General features: G+C 47.3%; 1 protein-coding gene across 2 annotated transcripts in view; it reads left to right on the forward strand.

Moving 5' to 3' along the window:
• Positions 1-13,798, forward strand: part of NGFR (nerve growth factor receptor) — a 147,180-nt gene extending 133,382 nt beyond the window's left edge. For both annotated transcript variants that reach the window (XM_030221183.1, XM_030221184.1), the window contains exons 4-6: positions 4,502-4,925; positions 6,635-6,786; positions 13,341-13,798. In XM_030221183.1, the coding sequence (XP_030077043.1) occupies positions 4,502-4,925; positions 6,635-6,786; positions 13,341-13,642 (878 nt within the window). In that variant the 3' untranslated portion in view covers positions 13,643-13,798. The remainder of the gene's footprint in view (positions 1-4,501; positions 4,926-6,634; positions 6,787-13,340) is intronic.
• Positions 13,799-19,008: the final 5,210 nt, after the last annotated feature.

Below are 19,008 nucleotides of genomic sequence, written 5' to 3' on the forward strand. Positions count from 1 at the left end.
ATCCTGTTCAGAAGGAATGGATCCTCAGAAGCTTAGCTGAGATTGGGTTGCAGAGCCGGTGGTGGGAGGCAGGGCTAGTGCTGGGCAGACTTCTACGGTCTGTGCCATGAAAATGGCAGATACAAACAGCGTGTTTTTTCTAGCCAAAAAGGTGCCGGTACTCAAATGCCAGGCCATCCTTCAGGGGTGGGGTGATTACTGAGGGACCCACCCCACAATAGCCAGGTCCCCTGCAACCAAGTCAAAGAATCTATGACAAGGCAGATTGGTGTGTAGAGCTTGAGCTCTTTCATTAAAACTTGGGATCCATGGGACAATTTTAGCAGACAGTGGAAAAGGTGCCAGTACTCAGTACCCCCAAGTACCCCCTCAAAAATAGCCCTGGATACAAATCAAAGTAAGGTATACACAAAAAGTAGCACATATGAGTTTATCTTGTTGGGCAGACTGGATGGACCGTGCAGGTCTTTTTCTGCCGTCATCTACTATGTTACTATTACTATGAGAGCCTTGTCTTTAGGGTCACCGATACTGAGTTGTGCTGGAATTCTATAATGGAACCCGGGCACTCAGATGCTATCATAGAATAGGCTCCCACTATGCATCCTCAGGGCACTTAAATGGAGGCTCCACTTATACCACCGGATTCTGTATAAGTCACCCGAATCCACACGTAAGCTAATGAGGCAATGACAGTCAATTATTGGCATTAACAAGCACTTAATTGGCAGTAAGTAGGAGTTATGTGCAGATCTGCCTTATGCCCGGTTTCATAGTGTGCAACTCGAAAGGGAGTGTGGCCATGGGAGTGCCATGGGTGCATCAGAGGCATTCCAGAAATTGGGCGTAATGTTATAGAATACCTGCATCTGCACACCTAACTGTCATCATTTGGTGCAGAGCACCCTTTACAGAATACTAGCTTAGCACGCAACCTTGGCCTCCATTTACTGAATTTACCCCATAATCTGTTCAATCAATATTCAGCTGGCAGCAATGAGCGTTTTTCTGAATACTGACCACTGCAGTGGCGTTGCTAGGTTGGCTGCCACCCGGGGTGGATCGGCTCTGCGCACCCCCCCCCCCCCCCCGGGTGCAGCACGACACCCCCCTGGTGCAATGACACCCCCCCAGTGCAATGACATCCCCCGGCGAATCAACCCCCTCCCCCAGGTGCATTCTTAGCTGCTGGGAGCAACCGCGCAGCTGTCGGCTCTGCTGGCTCCCTCTGCCCCGGAACAGGAAGTAACCTGTTCCAAGGCAGAGGGAGCAGGGAACCAGCGGAGCCGACAGACGCGCATCTGCTCTCTGCACCCCCCCAGTAGCGTGCACCTGGGGCAGACTGCCCCCACCGCCCCGCCCTTGCTACACCACTGGACCACTGCCAGTAAAATAGGCCCAGAAACTCAATTCCGGGCAATGCCTTAGCACTGACATTAAATATCTGGGCCTATGGCAACACCCAAAAGTTGTGGCTGATGTTCATTATTGTACCCATATACCCAGTGACGATCCTAGGTCAGCTGCCACCCGGGGCGGATCGCCTATGCGCACACACACACACACACCCCGGGTGCATTTTTAACTGCTGGGAGCAGCCGCATGGCTCTCGGCTCCGCTGGCTCCCTGCTCCCTTTGCCCCGGAACAGGAGGAGGAGTGGCCTAGTGGTTAGGGTGGTGGACTTTGGTCCTGGGGAACTGAGGAACTGAGTTTGATTCCCGGCACAGGCAGCTCCTTGTGACTCTGGGCAAGTCACTTAACCCTCCATTGCCTGCTGCATTGAGCCTGCTATGAGTGGGAATATCAGGCCTAAAATAAATGCATAGCAGTGGTGGTGATCAATATTTACCACCTATGTTCAACATCATTGACTATATGCATACCAGAGCTGAATTGGGGGTGATTTTCAGACAGCGGGAGGGAGCCCAGCTAATTCCTGCGGTTGGCGGTCAGCCTGGATATTCAATGCTGAGCCATTTCTGGTGACTGGTATTTGAATATCTAGTTTATTTGTAGCGCAATGTGGTCACTTATATTGCATGCTATAGCTGGTTATCTCCTAGCTGCTAATCGGGAATATTTAGTGGGGAATAACCGGCTATTCCCTGCTACATTTCACCAGATAGTCAGTTGAGTGCCATTTAACCAGCCAGGTGCCATTCCTGGCCAGGTAAATGGTTTTGAATATCAGGGGAGGGGGAGATTAATTTTAATTCTGGCACCAAGGTATAAATTAAAAAATTGCAGCCATCACTGAATGTTAGTTCCATACATATAACTTTAAGGCCTGATATTCAAAATATCTTTGCACCTAACTTTAAGAGCTCTGCCCGTAAATTGGACTCTGAAAATTTAGCCGGTTAAGTGTGATATTCAGCACTTAACCAGCTATGTTGAACCACATAAAGATAGGACTTACTTTTATGTGGTCCTGTTTATGCAGTTAACTTATCTGCTTAAGTGCTGAAAACACCCACAAAATAACCAGTTTCAGTTTTTATGTTAATCAGGTATTTTCACAAGGCACTATCTGGATACATGCCACTGAAAATTCCTGGATAGCCTTGGACAGGTGATTTTGAATATTGGGCCCAAAATTTCACTAAACTCCTAAATTTGGGAGCACAAAACGTGGGGTGGCAACAGAAGCAGATTTAGGGTGGAAAAAAAGGGTTATAAGTTCAGTACTAGGCTCATAAATCTACACAAACAAGTGGCTATAATTTTTAAACGCCTAAATGAAGACGAATTTTCAGCTGAAACTTTATGCTCCTGTCTAAAAATGGGGCACAAATTTAGGGGCTTGGCTTTTTTTTTCTTTTTTTTTTTTTTTTTTACTATCAGGCCCTTAGTTTTCAGAAATGTTTGCATCTAACTGGTAATTTTTGGATGTCTGTACACTACCCAGGTGCTAAAAAATCAAATTTATTTTGTAGTACAGGATCTGGGGGTAGAGAGTGGGTGTGTTCTATACCTACATTGCCATGCACTAACCAATTAGCGCAGGTTTAGCACATGAGTCCCTACCGCCTACAACATAGGTGGAAGTAGGGTTACCATATGTCCGGATTTACCCGGACATGTCCTCTTTTTGAGGGCATGTCCGGGCAACCGGGTGGGTTTTGCCAATCTGCCCGTTTGTCCGGATTTCTAGACAAACGGGCAGGCTGGTGGGCGGGACGGACGGCCCACCCACCAGCCTGCCCGTTTGTCCAGAAATCCGGACAAACAGGCAGATTGCTAGCCTCCCCTCCCCTTACTTACTAGTGCCCTTGTGTTCTAATGACCTCTTCCGTCTTCGGGACAGGAAAGAGCCCCCTCTTTCCTGCCCGGAGCGCTGCCCTGCATGCATCCTTCCTGTTCCTGATCCTTGGCGCTGACTCAGAATGGCCGCTGAGAGTTGAAGTGACCTCTCAAGACTTCAACTCTCGGTGGCCATTTTGAATCGGCGCCGAGGATCAGGAACAGGAAGGATACATGCAGGGCAGCGCTTCGGGCAGGAAAGAGAGGGCTCTTTCCTGCCCCGAAGAGGTCACTAGACCACCAGGCAGTGGCGTAGGAAGGGGGGGCGGTGGGGCGGTCTGCCCCGGGTGCACGCCGCTGGGGGGTGTCGGCGCCTCGCTGGTTCCTTGCTCTCTCTGCCCCAGAACAGGTTACTTCCTTTTCCGGGGCAGAGAGAGCAAGGAACCAGCGAGGCGCCGACACCCCCCCAGTGGCGTGCTCTCGGCGGATTGGCCCTCCCACCCGCCCCTCACCGCCTTCCAGGTATGTTCTCGCGGGCGGGGGGGGGTGTTGTGCTACGGAGGGGGGAGGGTGCGTCGCGCTGCACCCGGGGGGGGGTGCGCAGCGGCGACCCGCCCCGGGTGTCAGCTGCCCTCGCGACGCCACTGCCACCAGGGCAGTAGTAAGGTAAGGGGAGGGGGTGACGGGGAGGGGGGGATGTGTCCTCCTTTTTGGGGGACAAAAAAATGGTAACCCTAGGTGGAAGTAGGAGCCTCATGTGCTTTTTGACTACGCACTAATGAGAAAATTAACATGTGGTCATTAATACAGAAAATAGAAAAAATGAGCTATTTTACTCTAGCAGTAAAATGGCAATAGCACATTGGAATGACATCTGTAAGGTCATGTTAAGGCCACTTTTTACCGCTGTTTGGTAAAAAGGCCCCATACTCGAAATGACTTAACAGATGCATGAAATTTGTATCTGCATGACATCCCAAACTCATGCAAGAGAACCCTAGCCAGATAGGTTTTCAGAATATCTGCAATGAACATTCATAGGATAGATCTGGATGAAACACCTTCATTGCATGAAAAGACAAATTTGAAATCACTGAACTAGGCAGATTATTTATCTTTGAAAATAAGCTGGGTTAGAACAAACTGAAAATTATATATGTAGATTGCCAAGCATTTTATCAAAAATGTGCCTCTTTGTGATGAAAGGATATAGTGAGTATAAAATATGTTATTTATTAATGGTTTTTGTGTTTTCAGCCTTTCATCCAAGATGGACACAACCAACCCCATCTAAGATGGCACCTGCGAGCCCTACAACTTCCACTACCCCTGATCCTCTGGCTACCCATCGTCCTCCTCCTACCCATGATCCTCCATTTTTCCATGATCTTCCACATTCCCGCCGCCCTCCTTTTTTCCATCATCCTCCATCTTCCCACCGTCCTCCTTTTTTCCATCATCCTCCATCCTCCCACCATCCCCCATCTTTCCACCGTCCTCCATCTAACCGATCTTTTGAGGCCAGCAGCATCTCCAGCACTGTCACAGCTACAACAAACACCATCATGGGCAGCTCGCAGCCCATAGTGACCCATGGAATTGCTGATAACCTGATTCCCATTTATTGTTCCATCCTGGCGGCTGTGGTTGTTGGCTTGGTGGCATTCATTGTGTTTAAACGGTGGGTATGAACCTGTATCAGAAACTGAAACTTGAAACAAAAGTGCTGGGGAATAAAGGAAGTTAAGCTGTCTTAATGGATTTATTATTTATTTATTTATTTGTTGCATTTGTATCCCACATTTTCCCACCTCTTTGCAGGCTCAATGTGGCTTACAATACATCATGAGTAACAGAAATACATGGAAAAAGTATACATTTAGTGATAACTGAAGGATTTTGGGTAGCATGATAGTATTTTAACAAGCAAACATATTAAGAAATATTTAAGAAGTATATAAGAATTATGTAAGAAAATATACATTTGGTATACAAAGGATCTTGGGTACCATGATAGTGAAAAAACATGGGAGTGTTTTGGCAGGTTGACATAGTAGAGGCAGTTTTGGATGTACGTATAGGAGTTTATATTTGTTGATCATTGTTGTATGCCTTATTAAAGAGATGTGTGGCATAGATATCCATAGTCTGCTATTGAGACAGACACGGGGAAGCCACTGCTTGCCCTGGGATTAGTAGTATGGAATGCTGCTACTATTTGGGTTTCTGACAGATACTTGAGTAGAGAGCTGTGGTAGCCGTGTTAGTCCACTTTTAAAGGTAATCAATAGAAATAAAACATGGAAAAGAAAATAAGATGATACCTTTTTTATTGGACATAACTTAATACCCCCGCCAGCAAACAAGGTATCTGATGCGGCGACGGGGTGGGCGGCGACGGCGGGGGAGGGTTGGTGGTGGGAGGGGGGTTCAAGGGGGTCGTCAGCAGGCCAACAGGGGGGTCCAATGTGGCGGCGGCGGCTCGGGGGGGATGGCTAAACAGTGCCCCCCCCACCGCGGGCTCTGGCCCCCCCCTCCCGGCGAGGTCTGGCTATGCCCCTGGATAGAAATAGTGAAGAATGGTTTTAAAGGGCCCGATATTCAGCAGGTGGCAATCAGTGTTTTGCTAATCACCGCCGGTGTTATACCCGGAAATTCAATCCTAGGCCATCTCCAGGCTCTGGTATTAAATTTCTGGGTATACGTAACTGGTGAAAACATAGCCAGTTAAGTGTGGTATTCGGCACAACCCACTATAGTGAACTGCATAAAGATAGGACTGACTTTTATGCGGTCCTATTTATGCAGTTACCCTGGACATTTAAGTACTGAATTTCAGGTACTGACTCCGTCCCCAGAACGTCCCCAAAATAGCCGATTTTGTATTGGGCGCTAACCAGACATTTTCAGCAGCACTAACCGATTAAGTGCTGCTGAATATTTATTTATTTATTTGTTGCATTTGTATCCCACATTTTCCCACCTATTTGCGGGCTCAATGTGGCTTACAATTTTCCATCATGGCTTATGTCATTTCGGAATACATATACAATTGGTAATATATATAGAACATGAATGCTAAATGAACAAGTAAAAAAGGGATAATATACAATTGGTATCACATATTGAACATGGATTGCATATTAAAATTAAACAATACAATATAGGGAGAACATAATCCGATTGTTAAGTAGATGATGGTGAATTACAGTTCCAATTATAAGTCATTATGGTATGTCTTATTAATATGACTGGTTAGCCCCAAAGAAGTGACTTAACTGGCCAGGAGCCATTTCTAGCTGGTTAAATTGTTTTGAATATTGACCCCAAATTGCTAAGAGGTAGTTCTGCATTGTCTGTTTCACTCCATTTCTTATTTTTTTGCTCCAGGTGGAATAGTTGCAAACAGAACAAGCCCAGAGCTAATAACCATCCTGTGAATCAGACGCCATCCCCAGAAGGGGAGAAACTGCACAGTGACAGTGGTATCTCAGTGGACAGCCAGAGCCTCCATGACCAGCAGCCACAGCCACAGATGCAAGGTAAGAAACACAATGGCCAAGGGTGGAGAAGTTCAGTAGGGGGTAGAGGAGACCTAACCTCACTCAGGAGAGACTGGTACATATTTTGAAACACTTAACCCCCTTCAGTCTGAGGGGGGTTGAATGTTTATGACCAGGGCTAGCCTAATTGCAAGGTGAACTAAACACTAACCAGCAATTTAAGCGGGCGGGAGAGGCTCCGGCCCATTTAAATCGCCTGGGGCCACCCAACTGCTGATATTCAGCAGCATTTAACTAGGCAGTGCCACTAAATATTGGCTTTGACCAGCCATTTAAAAAGTAGGCCCATCAGCAGCAGTACAGGGGGGGGGGGGGGGGGCTTTAGGGAGTCGCTGGCAGTTTTGCAGGTGTCTCCAATATTCAGTGCTAGCACCAGCATAGCTAAGTGGGTGAATTTAAGATAACTCAAAAGCTATCCTGTTTTAACCTGCTTAGCACCCGCACAACTTTCCAACCCCTTTTTTAGATCTCTGAGCCCCCTCTCCTCCTATTCCCCCTTCCCCAGCCTGTTACCAAAAGAATCCCCTTCCCCAGAACCCCCAGTTGGCTTCTTGGGTCTATATCCGATCCCTGATGGTCCAGTGGGGGTGATGGGGACAGGAACAAACCCCTTTTGCTCCTGCCCTTGCAGCAGCTTCCTGAAAATGGCTGCCTTGATCTCTGGTGGCAGCCTTGTGGTAGTACCATGCTGTTTCTTTTGTCCACCACTGTTTATTAGCTGTTTCTGTTTTCATCTGCTCTTTCTCTGCCAGCTATCACTTCCCATGTAGCTCCTGAAAACCTGACTGGCTAGCATTCCCCCAGGACAGGTTTGGGAATCACTGCCCTAAGTCATGGGAGTGGCCTTATGTTTGGGTCTTTGCCACCACAAGGGAGATTGTGAGACTCACTAACACAGCCAGTATATAGAGGGAGGAAGGAGTGAGGAAACAGTAACAGAACATATTGGGGTCGATATTCAGCTGGCGGTGCTCAGTGTTTTGCTGACCGCTGGAAATTCAATGTTCAGTCATGTCCAGGATTCAGCATTAAATTTCTAGGTTTCAGGAGCCAGATAATGCATAGCCAGTTAACTGCAGTATTCAGCATTTAACCAGCTACGGGTTAGCACATAAACATAGGAATGGCTTTTATGTAGTCCTGTTTTTGTGGTTATCCTGGCTGGTTAAGTTCTCAATATTGGCACGTAACTGGAAAAGTGCTGACTCCACTCCTGGAACCAGGGGCATAGCCATACCTCGGCAGGAGGGGGGGGTCCAGAGCCCCTGGCGCCGCCGACCCCCCCCCCCCCACCTCCGCCGCTGCCAACCCTCCCCCACCACCGCCAGGTACCTTTGCTGGCGGGAGTCCCTAAGCCCTGCCAGCTGAAGTCCTCTTCAGCGCCGGTCTCCGGCACGTTCGCCAGGACATCAGGAGTCAAGACTCACAGAAACAGATCAGCAAATGCGCCGGAGACCTGTGCTGAAGAGGACTTTGGCTGGCGGGGGATGGGGACCCCCGCCAGCAAAGGTACCTGGTGGCGGGAGGGGGTCGAAAGTGATGAGGGAGGGTCGACGGCGGGGGGGGGGGGTCAAAAGTAGAGGGAGCCAGGGCTAAATCTGTGGGGGCTCATGCCCCTGTGGTGCCACCTAGCTACACCCCTGCCCGAAATGCCTCCAAAATAGCCAGCTAAGTGCTAAATTCAGTATATGGTGCTGAAAAAAATGAGTGCTGAGCACTCCAAGTTGGGTACCATTTATAGAATAGCACGTAGCACCGGAATCTGCACACAGTTTTGGACACAAGGATTTACACCATCTGAAGCCTGGTGTAAATCCTCTTGCCTAAATTAGGCACGGATCTGACTTATTCTGTAAAACCGCGCACAAATTCTAGGAATGCCCCTAACCCACCCATGCGCCGCTCTCATGGCCATGCCCCTTTTCAGATTTACACCTAAAAATTTACATGCGCATCTTTATAGAATAGCGACTATGAAGATGCGCACGTACATTTTAATTGTCAATTAGTGCCAATAATTGATGGCTAGTGCCCCTTTATTAGTGCTAATTGGCTTGTTATTCACAAATTAGGCATGTGCCCAAATTTGTGCACACAATTTTAAGTGCCATATATAGAATTAGGGGCTAACCATATATTTTTAGCAGCACTAACCAGCAGGGCCGCCGAGAGTGTGGGGGGCAGGGGGGAGAAAATTCCACGGGCCCGCCGGCGCTGCAGTCCCTGGTCTCACCCGCCTGCCTCCTCGGCTCCGGGCCCCCTGCATTCAAAGCTGCAGTCGCAGATCGCCTCCCTTGGGACCTTCCCTCCCTGTGTCCTGCCCTCGCAGAAACTGGAAGTTACATCAGACGAGGGCAGGACACAGGGAAGGAAGGCCAGAAGAGAGGCGATCTGCGACTGCTGCTTTGAATGCAGGGGGCCTGGAGCCGTGGAGGCAGGCTGGTGAGACCAGGGACTGCAGCGACGGGGGGTGGCAGCGGCGAGGGGGCAGAGGTAGGGCGGCCTTGCCCCAGGCTCGGCCTAGTCTCTCGGTGGCCCTGCTAACCAATTAAGTGCCACTGAAAATGACCAGTTAACCCCAAACAAGAGATTTAACCAGCCAGAAGCCGGAGCAGAGGAAACATCAGGCCAGGGAACTCCAGTACTAAATCCCATTTGCTAGCAGCAAGAGGCATCTGCAGCCTCATAGAGCCCACCTCCCCATTCATTCCTTACAAATCTAAACTGACAGAAATCACCAACGAAATCAAGATCAGCTTGAACATCATGGACTCTTGGGCAAATGCATTTCAACTGAAACTAAACAAAGAAAAAACACACTGTCTCATCCTCTCATCCCTACACAGCGCGGATAACCCCACAATTATCAACACCCCAGATTACACCCTCCCTATCTCAGACAGTCTGAAAATCCTCGGCGTTACAATGGACCGCAACTTAACACTAGAGAGCCAAGTGACATCCACAACAAAGAAAATGTTCCACTCAATGTGGAAATTCAAACGCGTGAAACAATTCTTCCTGAGGGGAACATTTCGCAACCTGATACAATCAATGGTACTAAGCCAGGTAGACTACTGCAATGTAATTTATGCGGGATGCAAAGAACAAACCTTAAAGAAACTTCAGACCGCTCAAAAAACTGCAGCTAGGCTTATCTTCGGAAAAACGCGATTTGAAAGCGCAAAACCCCTTTGCGAAAAACTACACTGGCTCCTAATGAAAGAACACATTGCTTTCAATATCTGCACTCTGGTTCACAAAATTATCTACGGTAAAGCCCCGGGATATATGACAGACTTGATCGACCTACCAACTAGAAACACATCCGAATCAACACGAACGTACCTAAATCTGCACTACCCAAGCTGCAAAGGACTCAAATACACAGCGTGTTTTTTCTAGCAAAAAAGGTGCCAGTACTCAAATACCAGGCCACCCTTCAGGGATGGGGTGATTACTGAGGGACCCACCCCACAATAGCCAGGTCCCCTGCAACCAAGTCACAGAATCTATGACAAGGCAGATTGGTGTGTAGAGCTTGAGCTCTTTCATTAAAACTTGGGATCCATGGGTCAATTTTAGCAGACTGTGGAAAAGGTGCAGGTACTCAGTACCCCCAAGTACCCCCTCAAAAAAAGCCCTGCAAATACAAATCAACTTATGCGTCCAGTTTTTTCCTACATAAGCACACAACTGTGGATCGCATTACCAAAAGCCTTGAAAACTACGAACGACCACCTAAACTTCCGGAAAACACTAAAAACCAACCTGTTTAAAAAGACATACCCTACCGATCCAATATAAATGCCTGATCTCTGCAACACAACAAAACTAAAGACGTAATGGACATAACACAACTCTTCCATTCTCCGATTCCCTAATGTGGCTGTGCCACATAAACTTTATCTTACCACAACATCACTTTGTATTTGTTTACACCGGAGTCTGTAACACCTCTCCGGTACTATGTAAGCCACATTGAGCGAACAAATAGGTGGGAAAATGTGGGATATAAATGTAACAAATAAATAAATAAAATGGCACCTTCTTTGGGTTGGTGTCACTGAAAATAACCAGCTAGCACTGAACTGAAAACCGGCTATTTTGGGGGTGTTCCAGGGGCAGCATCAGCACTTAACCAGCCAAAGTCACCACATAAATAGGACCACATAAAAGTCAGTCCTATCTTTATGCAATAACCCATAGCCGGTTAAGTGCTGAATATCGCACTTAACCAGCTATGTTTTCACTGGCTCCATATACCTAGAAATTCAATACTAGAGCCCGGACATGGCCTGGCATTGAATTTCCAGGTTTAACACTGGTGATAGTCTGTAGTACACTGATTGTCGTCAGTAGAATATTGGGCCCACTCTGTACATATTTACATTGTGAAGTTGTCCCAAGTTGTACCTGCCTCTTTCAGCCAGTTTTGCATGTATTGTTGAAAATAAAGGGGAAAAGACCTCAGAATTTTTTTTTAAATATTGGTCATTTATTAATTTTATTCAACTACTTTGAGTTAGCCACAATTCCCGTCAAGATTGAATTATAACACTTGCTTAAAACCCAGGGGGTCGATACTCAAAGTGATTTAACCAGTCAGAAATGGCTCCTCGCCAGTTGAATCGCTTTCTTGGGACTATCCACTGATATTCAGCTGCACTTAACCAGTTCGTGCCACTGAATATCACCACAGACCTCTAAACTCAAAACCGACTATTGTGTTGGCAGTTTGGGGATGAGGTCAGCACTTCTGTGGTTAACAGCTGATATTCAGCACTTACCACCTAAGTTCAGCAGTTAAATCAGACCACATAAATGTCAGGTCTATCTTTATACAGTGTCGCTTAGGTGGTTAAGTGCTGAATATCACACTTGCAGGCTTATTTTCGAAAGAGAAGCGCCCATCTTTCGACACAAATCGGGAAATGGGCGTCCTTCTCCCAGGGTTGCCCAAATTGGCATAATCGAAAGCCAATTTTGGGCGTCCTCAACTGCTTTCTGTCACGGGGATGACCAAAGTTCCCAGGGGCGTGTCGGAAGCATAGCGAAGGCAGGACTGGGGCATGCTTAACACATAATGGAAAAAAGAAGGGCGTCCCTGATGAGCACTTGGCCGACTTTACTTGGTCCATTTTTTCTTGCGACCAAGCCTCAAAAAGGTGCCCGAACTGACCAGATGACCACCGGAGGGAATCGGGGATGACCTCCTCTTACTCCCCCAGTAGTCACTAACCCCCTCCCACCCTAAAAAAAAAACCCACTTTTTAAATATTTTTTGCCAGCTTCAAATGTCATACCCAGCTCCCTGACAGCAGTATGCAGGTCCCTGGAGCAGTTTTAGTGGGTACTGCAGTGTACTTCAGACAGGCGACCCAAGCCCATACTCCCCCCCTACCTGTTACGTTTGTGGAGGAAACAGCGAGCCCTCCAAAACCCACCAGAAACCCACTGTACCCACATGTAGGTGCCCCCCTTCACCCCTTAGGGCTATGGTAGTGTTGTACAGTTGTGGGGAGGGGGGTTTGGGGGGCTCAGCACCCAAGGTAAGGGAGCTATGCACCTGGAAGCAATTTCTGAAGTCCACTGCAGTGCCCCCTAGGGTGCCCGGTTGGTGTCTTGGCATGTCAGGGGGACCAGTGCACTACGAATGCTGGCTCTTCCCATGACCAAATGGCTTGGATTTCTGAGATGGGTGTCCTCGGTTTCCATTATCGCTGAAAACCGGGGACGACCAACTCTAAGGTAGACCTAAATGTTGAGATTTGGGCGTCCCCGACCATATTATCGAAACGAAAGATGGACGCCCATCTTGTTTTGATAATACAGGTTTCCCCACCCCTTCGCAGGGACGTCCTCAGCAAAACTTAGGCGCCCCGTTCGATTATGCCCCTCCACGTCTGAGCTTTGATACTTTCACAATTGGATTATTGCAATGGCATATACTACGATATTTGAACAAGGTTGATTACTAGACTTCAGACATTACAAGATATTGCTGCACAATTGATCTTTAAATGTCATAAAAATGATGGTGTCAAGCTCTTATCTATTTTAAATTGGCTTGTACCATCTTTAAGATGTTTGAAGGAGCTGGATCTGAAATTCTGACACAATTATTTTCTTTTCCTGAGAATGTTAGAACTTTAAGGTCTCAGACTTCACATATTGTTTCTTTTCCTTCACCAAAAGATGTGAATTATTCAAGAATTTTTAAGAGTTCTTTTTGATTTCAGACTGTTCAATGCTGGAACTCCAGCATTCGAAACACTAGCCAAGATGCTTAAAGTCCTATTTTTCCTTTCGACACACTCTTAAAACATTTTTTTATTTTGAATATCTTTTATGTTAATTTACTCTGATTAATCAATTTATTTGTACTGCCCAGTTAATTTTCTGTTTCTTGTAGTTGTATTACTGCTTTTGTAATCCACTTTGTACCTCACGGGATTCAATGGACTATAAATTCCAGATTAGATTAGTTCCTCTTTTTTTTCATTTGGATTTCTCTTTCTCTTTCCCCACAGCTCTGAAGGGAGGTACTCACCTGTATACCAGCCTGTCACCCACTAAACAGGAGGAAGTAGAGAAGCTGTTGAATGGCTCCATGGAAGATACCTGGCGCAACCTAGCAGGAGAGCTGGGCTACAAGGATGACCTCATAGATACATTCACTCAGGAAGAATATCCAGTGCGAGCTCTGCTCAGTGATTGGTCCAGCAAGGACAGTGCCACCATGGAGGTGCTCTGCTCTGCCCTGCGTAAGATCCAGCGTGAAGACATTGTAGAGAGTTTGTACAGCGAGTCCACTGCAACTTCCCCTGTGTGAGAAGGGAGGAGGGAAGGGTGTGTGTGCTGCCTGCCTCTCCCAGGTCTGTGGAACGTTTACCATGGGAGGCGCTCTGAGGAAAGATGTGAAGGAAATGGGGATCGGACCCCAATATTTACCAACAAATGCGTATGCACTGATTCATTACGTTCAGTATTGTTGCTGTTTCTTGTTTTCAACCCCCCCCCCCCCCCCCCCCCCCCCCCACACACACACACACTTGTATATTCAGGGCTAAAAAAACTGATAAAGGGAAAGAGACTGTCTCAAAGCCACTCAACTCTTACCAAGGGAGAGGAGTTTACTGTCATCTCACTAAGTTGCTCCTCTTGTGCTTTCTATCTTTTTCTGTTTCCCTGCTCCCTCCCTCCTCCCCCCACCCGCAGGCACCTGTCTTCTCTATCCTGCTCCTCTTCTTTCTCACGCCTGTAAGCAGTCCATTGTATCTAATTCCACAGGATTTGCTTCTGTGTCTTGGTATTATCATAGAGAGAGACAGGGAGGCACTACAGGGAAAGCAACCTTGGACAATGCATGGAGGTTTGCAGCACTGCTGTAGAAAAAGCAGTCTGCTCCTGTGCATGTCAGAGGAAGAATTACCTAAAGCATCACAAGAGTGGAACAATGGGCACTGCTTTCATCTCCAGGGGAGGTTATGGAATTGGCACAGGAATCATTGTATTGGGGATTACAGTTTACCAGAGAGATTGCTAGCTGTACTCTTGCATGAGCAGGTTGCAACGTAATTGCAGGAATCACTATATGCATGGGGCGAGATCACAACTTGCATCATTGTATTGCATAGAGATTACAGCACAGCATCGAGGGATCAATGCTTACACAACTGCATTGGGGTGAGGGGGTTGTTATAGCATTCTACGACAATCACTGCCTGTACACTTAAGAGACAACCCCTACACTAATGCATGGAGTCATTAGGGTATGATGGCAGGCATCGATGCATACACCATTGAGCGGGGGGAACAGCGTTACCACACAGGGCACTGACTTGTGTTATTACTGTATCATTTCAAGGAAATCTGACTGCACCACTGTTTAGGTAAGCAGAATTTCTTCAGGGAGCATTTTTGCCCTTCTGCTTTGTGAACAGACCGATTGCTCTTGGTCTTCCTGTGAACCCTAAGCACGTAGAAAAATAGACCAAATCTCACAGACTGTACTGACCCAGTCAGCTGTCAATGTGCAATTACTGGACAATATGAACACTTATTACCTCTAGTATACAATCAACTTGTCACCCTCAAAGCCTTGTGAAATCTGGGCTAGTTGAGACTTCATAACCAAATTGGCTGATACCTCCAAATGACAATCATATCTTTTTTTTCTTGCTCAAAGCACTAGCCAGCTTGACTAGTCTAGATGAACAAGCCAAGGCCTTTCTGTCTGTACTATATCTGAGACCCGTTGTGTACTGTAAACAATTCTATTGGCACAGAACAAGCACATATCCCCAGTCCCTGTGTGTGATATCCTTTGTGAAAAAATAAAGCAGTCAGTCAGACAATAATAACAACAATCCTAACTTATCAAAGAGCATTTTGTTAAACCTAGAACTAGTGAATCAGCAGGCCAGTAAGGCACAATCACTGTGTCATACCCGCCTCCTCCAGAAGGAGGCACATCAGGTAGAAATCATAATGTGCTCCAGAACTAAAGCTATTTCTCAGGACAACCTGTTCCACTTCTACAGGCTTTATATTACATAGCGCACTATACGTGGATTAATTTATTAATGGACCACAAAACCTTAACCCAAGGGTGTTTGCATCCCCCCCCCCCCCCCAACCCATGTAGGTTATGGAATTGGCACAGGAATCATTGTATTGGGGATTACAGTTTACCAGAGAGATTGCTAGCTGTACTCTGCAACGTAATTGCAGGAATCACTATATGCATGGGGCGAGATCACAACTTGCATCAATGTATTGCATAGAGATTACAGCACTGCACAAGCAATGGAAGTAAAACCCAGACTGTCTCAATCTGTCCTCCTTTTTCTGGAGCCATATGGTAACCCTTCCCCAATGAGACCCTAAATTGCAAGCCATTGGTGCCTCAACTGCAAATGTTTGTGAAATTCTGCAGGTTAACCAAGATACCTTGGTGGCCTGGAAAAATGGATGGCAAAGGAGTTTGACCATGTTAATTAGCATGTTGTCCGTGAACCAGCCAATTAAAGGGAGTGGCTAAAAGGTTTTGTACTATGATTAGTGCTGGACAAAGGGTTCTAAATGTTAGCGCAGGCTCAGACATACCGACATGTTGGAAACAGGGTTAGTTCTGAAACTAAATCTGAAGCATTTAACACTGAGTTGAAAAGAGAGCTCAGCTGCAAAGGGATAAATCTGCAAGGTTATGCGTAGAAGAGTTGTGGTCTGGAGAAGAAACGCTCTAACAGTGTTTTACATTTCGCAGGTTGTCCAGTTCTTGCAAAGGAAAATTGCACATATACAAAGTTAATACAATCCTAAAGTGGAACATAGTAATAAGAAGACCCCCCAGACCTATCTCAGGAGCCCCTGTACAACACGCGTCAAATTGGAGCTACCCCATGCCCCAGGCAGTCATTCCATTTTTGATGTGCATCCAAAATTTTCTACCACATGGCGCTTACCCAGTGGTAATCGGCAGTGTGCACACGCTGACGATTACCACCCGGTTAACGCGTGATACCTCACCATCAAGTCAGTGGGTGACGGTAAGGTCTCCTGCCGAAAATACACGTGTGCTGGTTTTAAATTTGCCACACGTCCATTTTCAGTCACAAGAAAGGCCTTTTTTTGAAGGCACGCTGAAAAATGATCTGCGTGCATCCAAAACACGCGCCTACACCAGCGCAGCCCGTTTTTCAGCTCGCCTTAGTAAAAGGGACCCCTCAGTATGGAAAAATATCCAGTTCATTTTGTAAAAACAGAATAAAGTCAGCCCAGAAGAACAAAAAGAGGAAGCTCTTATAGGCATTACTACAGTCTACTACTAATCATTTCTATAGTGCGACCAGTTGTATGCAGCACTGTACACATTATATGCAGATACTTTCTCTGTCCCCTTGATGGCTCACAGTCTAAGGGTTTGCTTTGTACCTGGGTAGGGTTACCATATGTCCGGATTTACCCGGACATGTCCTCTTTGTGAGGACATGTCCGGGCAACCGGGCGGGTTTTGCCAATCTGCCCATTTGTCCGGATTGCTGGACAAACGGGCAGGCTGGTGGGCGGGCCTGCCCACCAGCCTGCCCGTTTGTCCAGAAATCCGGACAAACAGGCAGATTGCTAGCCTCCCCTCCTCTTACTTACTACTGCCCTGGTGGTCTAGTGTCCTCTTCCGCCTTTGGTGCAGGAAATAGCCCCCTCTTTCCTGCCCGAAGTGCTGCCCAGCATGCATCCTTCCTGTTGCTGATCTCGGCGCTGATTCAAAATGGCCACTGAGAGTTGAAGTGACCTCGCGAGACTTCAACTCTTGGCGGCCATTTTGAATCCGCGCCGAGAGCAGCAACAGGAAGGATGCATGCTGGGCAGCACTTCGGGCAGGAAAGAGGGGGCTCTTTCCTGCCCCAAAGATGTCACTAGACCACCAAGGCAGTAGTAAGGTAAGGGGAGGGGGGTGACGAGGTGTGTGACGGGGGAGGGGAAAATGGGACGGGGCGGAGCGAGGGCATGAAAGGGGGCGGGGTGGGGTGTGAAAGGGGTGGGGCAGGTGTGTGGTGGGGGCGGGACATGTGTCCTTTTGGGGGGACAAATTATGATAACCCTATACCTAGGACAACAGAGGGTTAAGGGCAGTTTTTAAGAATTTTGGGGAGCCGGTTGTTAAAGTAGGGCCCTCCATGGCTACTTTAACAACTGGCTCCCAAAATGTGGGCTTGGGCCCCCTGCTGAATTTTCTTTTACTTTGCTGGTGGGGATGCTGAGCCCTGCCATCCAAGTAAATAGACTGCTGCTGTTCCAAGCTCCTTGTTTCCAGCTCTGAGCAGCAGGCTGGGACTTCTCCAGCATGTGTGAGAAGTTTCAGCATGCTGCTCAGAGCAAGACGTTGGGAGTGGTGGCAGTCCGTTTATTGGTTGCCAGCAAAGGTATGTCTAGCGTGCTCACACGAAGGGAGGGAGGAGAGAGAGGCAAGTATTGCTCCCCCCCCCCTCCACCCGGCCACCCCTGGCCCTTCTAACTGCAGAGCTGGCTACGTCCGGAGAAAGAGCCTGTTAAAAATTTACCAGCACATCCCTGGTTAAGGGCCCCTTTTACTAAGTGGTGGCAAGCCCAACGCGGGCTTACCGCTTGTTAATCAGGAAGTACCGCCGGGCTACCACAGCAGCCCGGCAGTACTTCCCACCCCTAGCTCGCCATCATATCCGACGCTTCAAAAATATATTTATTTTTGTAGCACTGGAGTGTACCTGGAGGTAATCAGGCAGTGCCGCGTGCTACCCTCAATGGGTGGCAGTAAGGGCTCCCCCTGAAATGGCTGTGCGGCAAGTGTTTTACTTGCTACACGGCCATTTCCTGTAAGAAAGAGAGACTTCCCCTTTACCCGCTGCAGTAAAAAGGGGGCCTTGGCGCGCAGGAAAAACACACGCTGATTCCAGCACAGGTCTCCTTTTGCCGCAGCTTGGTAAAAAGTGCCCTAAGTGACTTGCCCAAGGTCACAAGGAGCTGCAGTGGGAACTGAACCCAGTTCCCCAAGATCAAAGTCCATAGCACTAACCACTAGGCTACTCCTCCACTAGCAACATTCCATTTAGAATCTCAAATAGGGAAATGGGACTTGATATACTGCCTTTCTGTGTTTTTTTGCAACTACATTCAAAGTGGTTTACATAGTATATACAGGTACTTATTTGTACCTGGGGCAATGGAGGGTTAAGTGACTTACCCAAGGTCACAAGGAGCTGCAGTGGGAATCAAACCCAGGTTGCCAGGATCAAAGCCCGCAGCACTAACCATTAGGCTTATGTATTATCAAAGCTACAGGAAAGAGCTTTGATAATACAGAGAATGCGGAAAAAAGCAGTTAGCGTAAGCAGGGTTTGATAAACGGTTTGGACAATTTCCTGAAGGAAAAGTCCATATGCCATTATTAAGATGGACTTGGGAAAATCCATTGCTAATTTCTTAAGTAGCATAAAATCTGTTTTTACTCTTTTGGGATCTTGCCAGGGACTTGGACCTCAATTGGCCATTGTTGAAAACAGGATCCTGGGCTTGATGAACCTTCAGTCTGTCCCAGTATAGCAATGCTTATGATCTTAGTGTTTGTAAAATCATTTTTTCATGGTATCATATATTGAGCTGCTTGTGGCACAGTAAGCTGTTTTTAAGCCAAGAAAGAGACCTGAAACCCTAGTTCAT

Source organism: Microcaecilia unicolor, chromosome 12 (assembly GCF_901765095.1).
Source record: "Microcaecilia unicolor chromosome 12, aMicUni1.1, whole genome shotgun sequence".
NCBI lineage: Eukaryota > Metazoa > Chordata > Amphibia > Gymnophiona > Siphonopidae > Microcaecilia > Microcaecilia unicolor.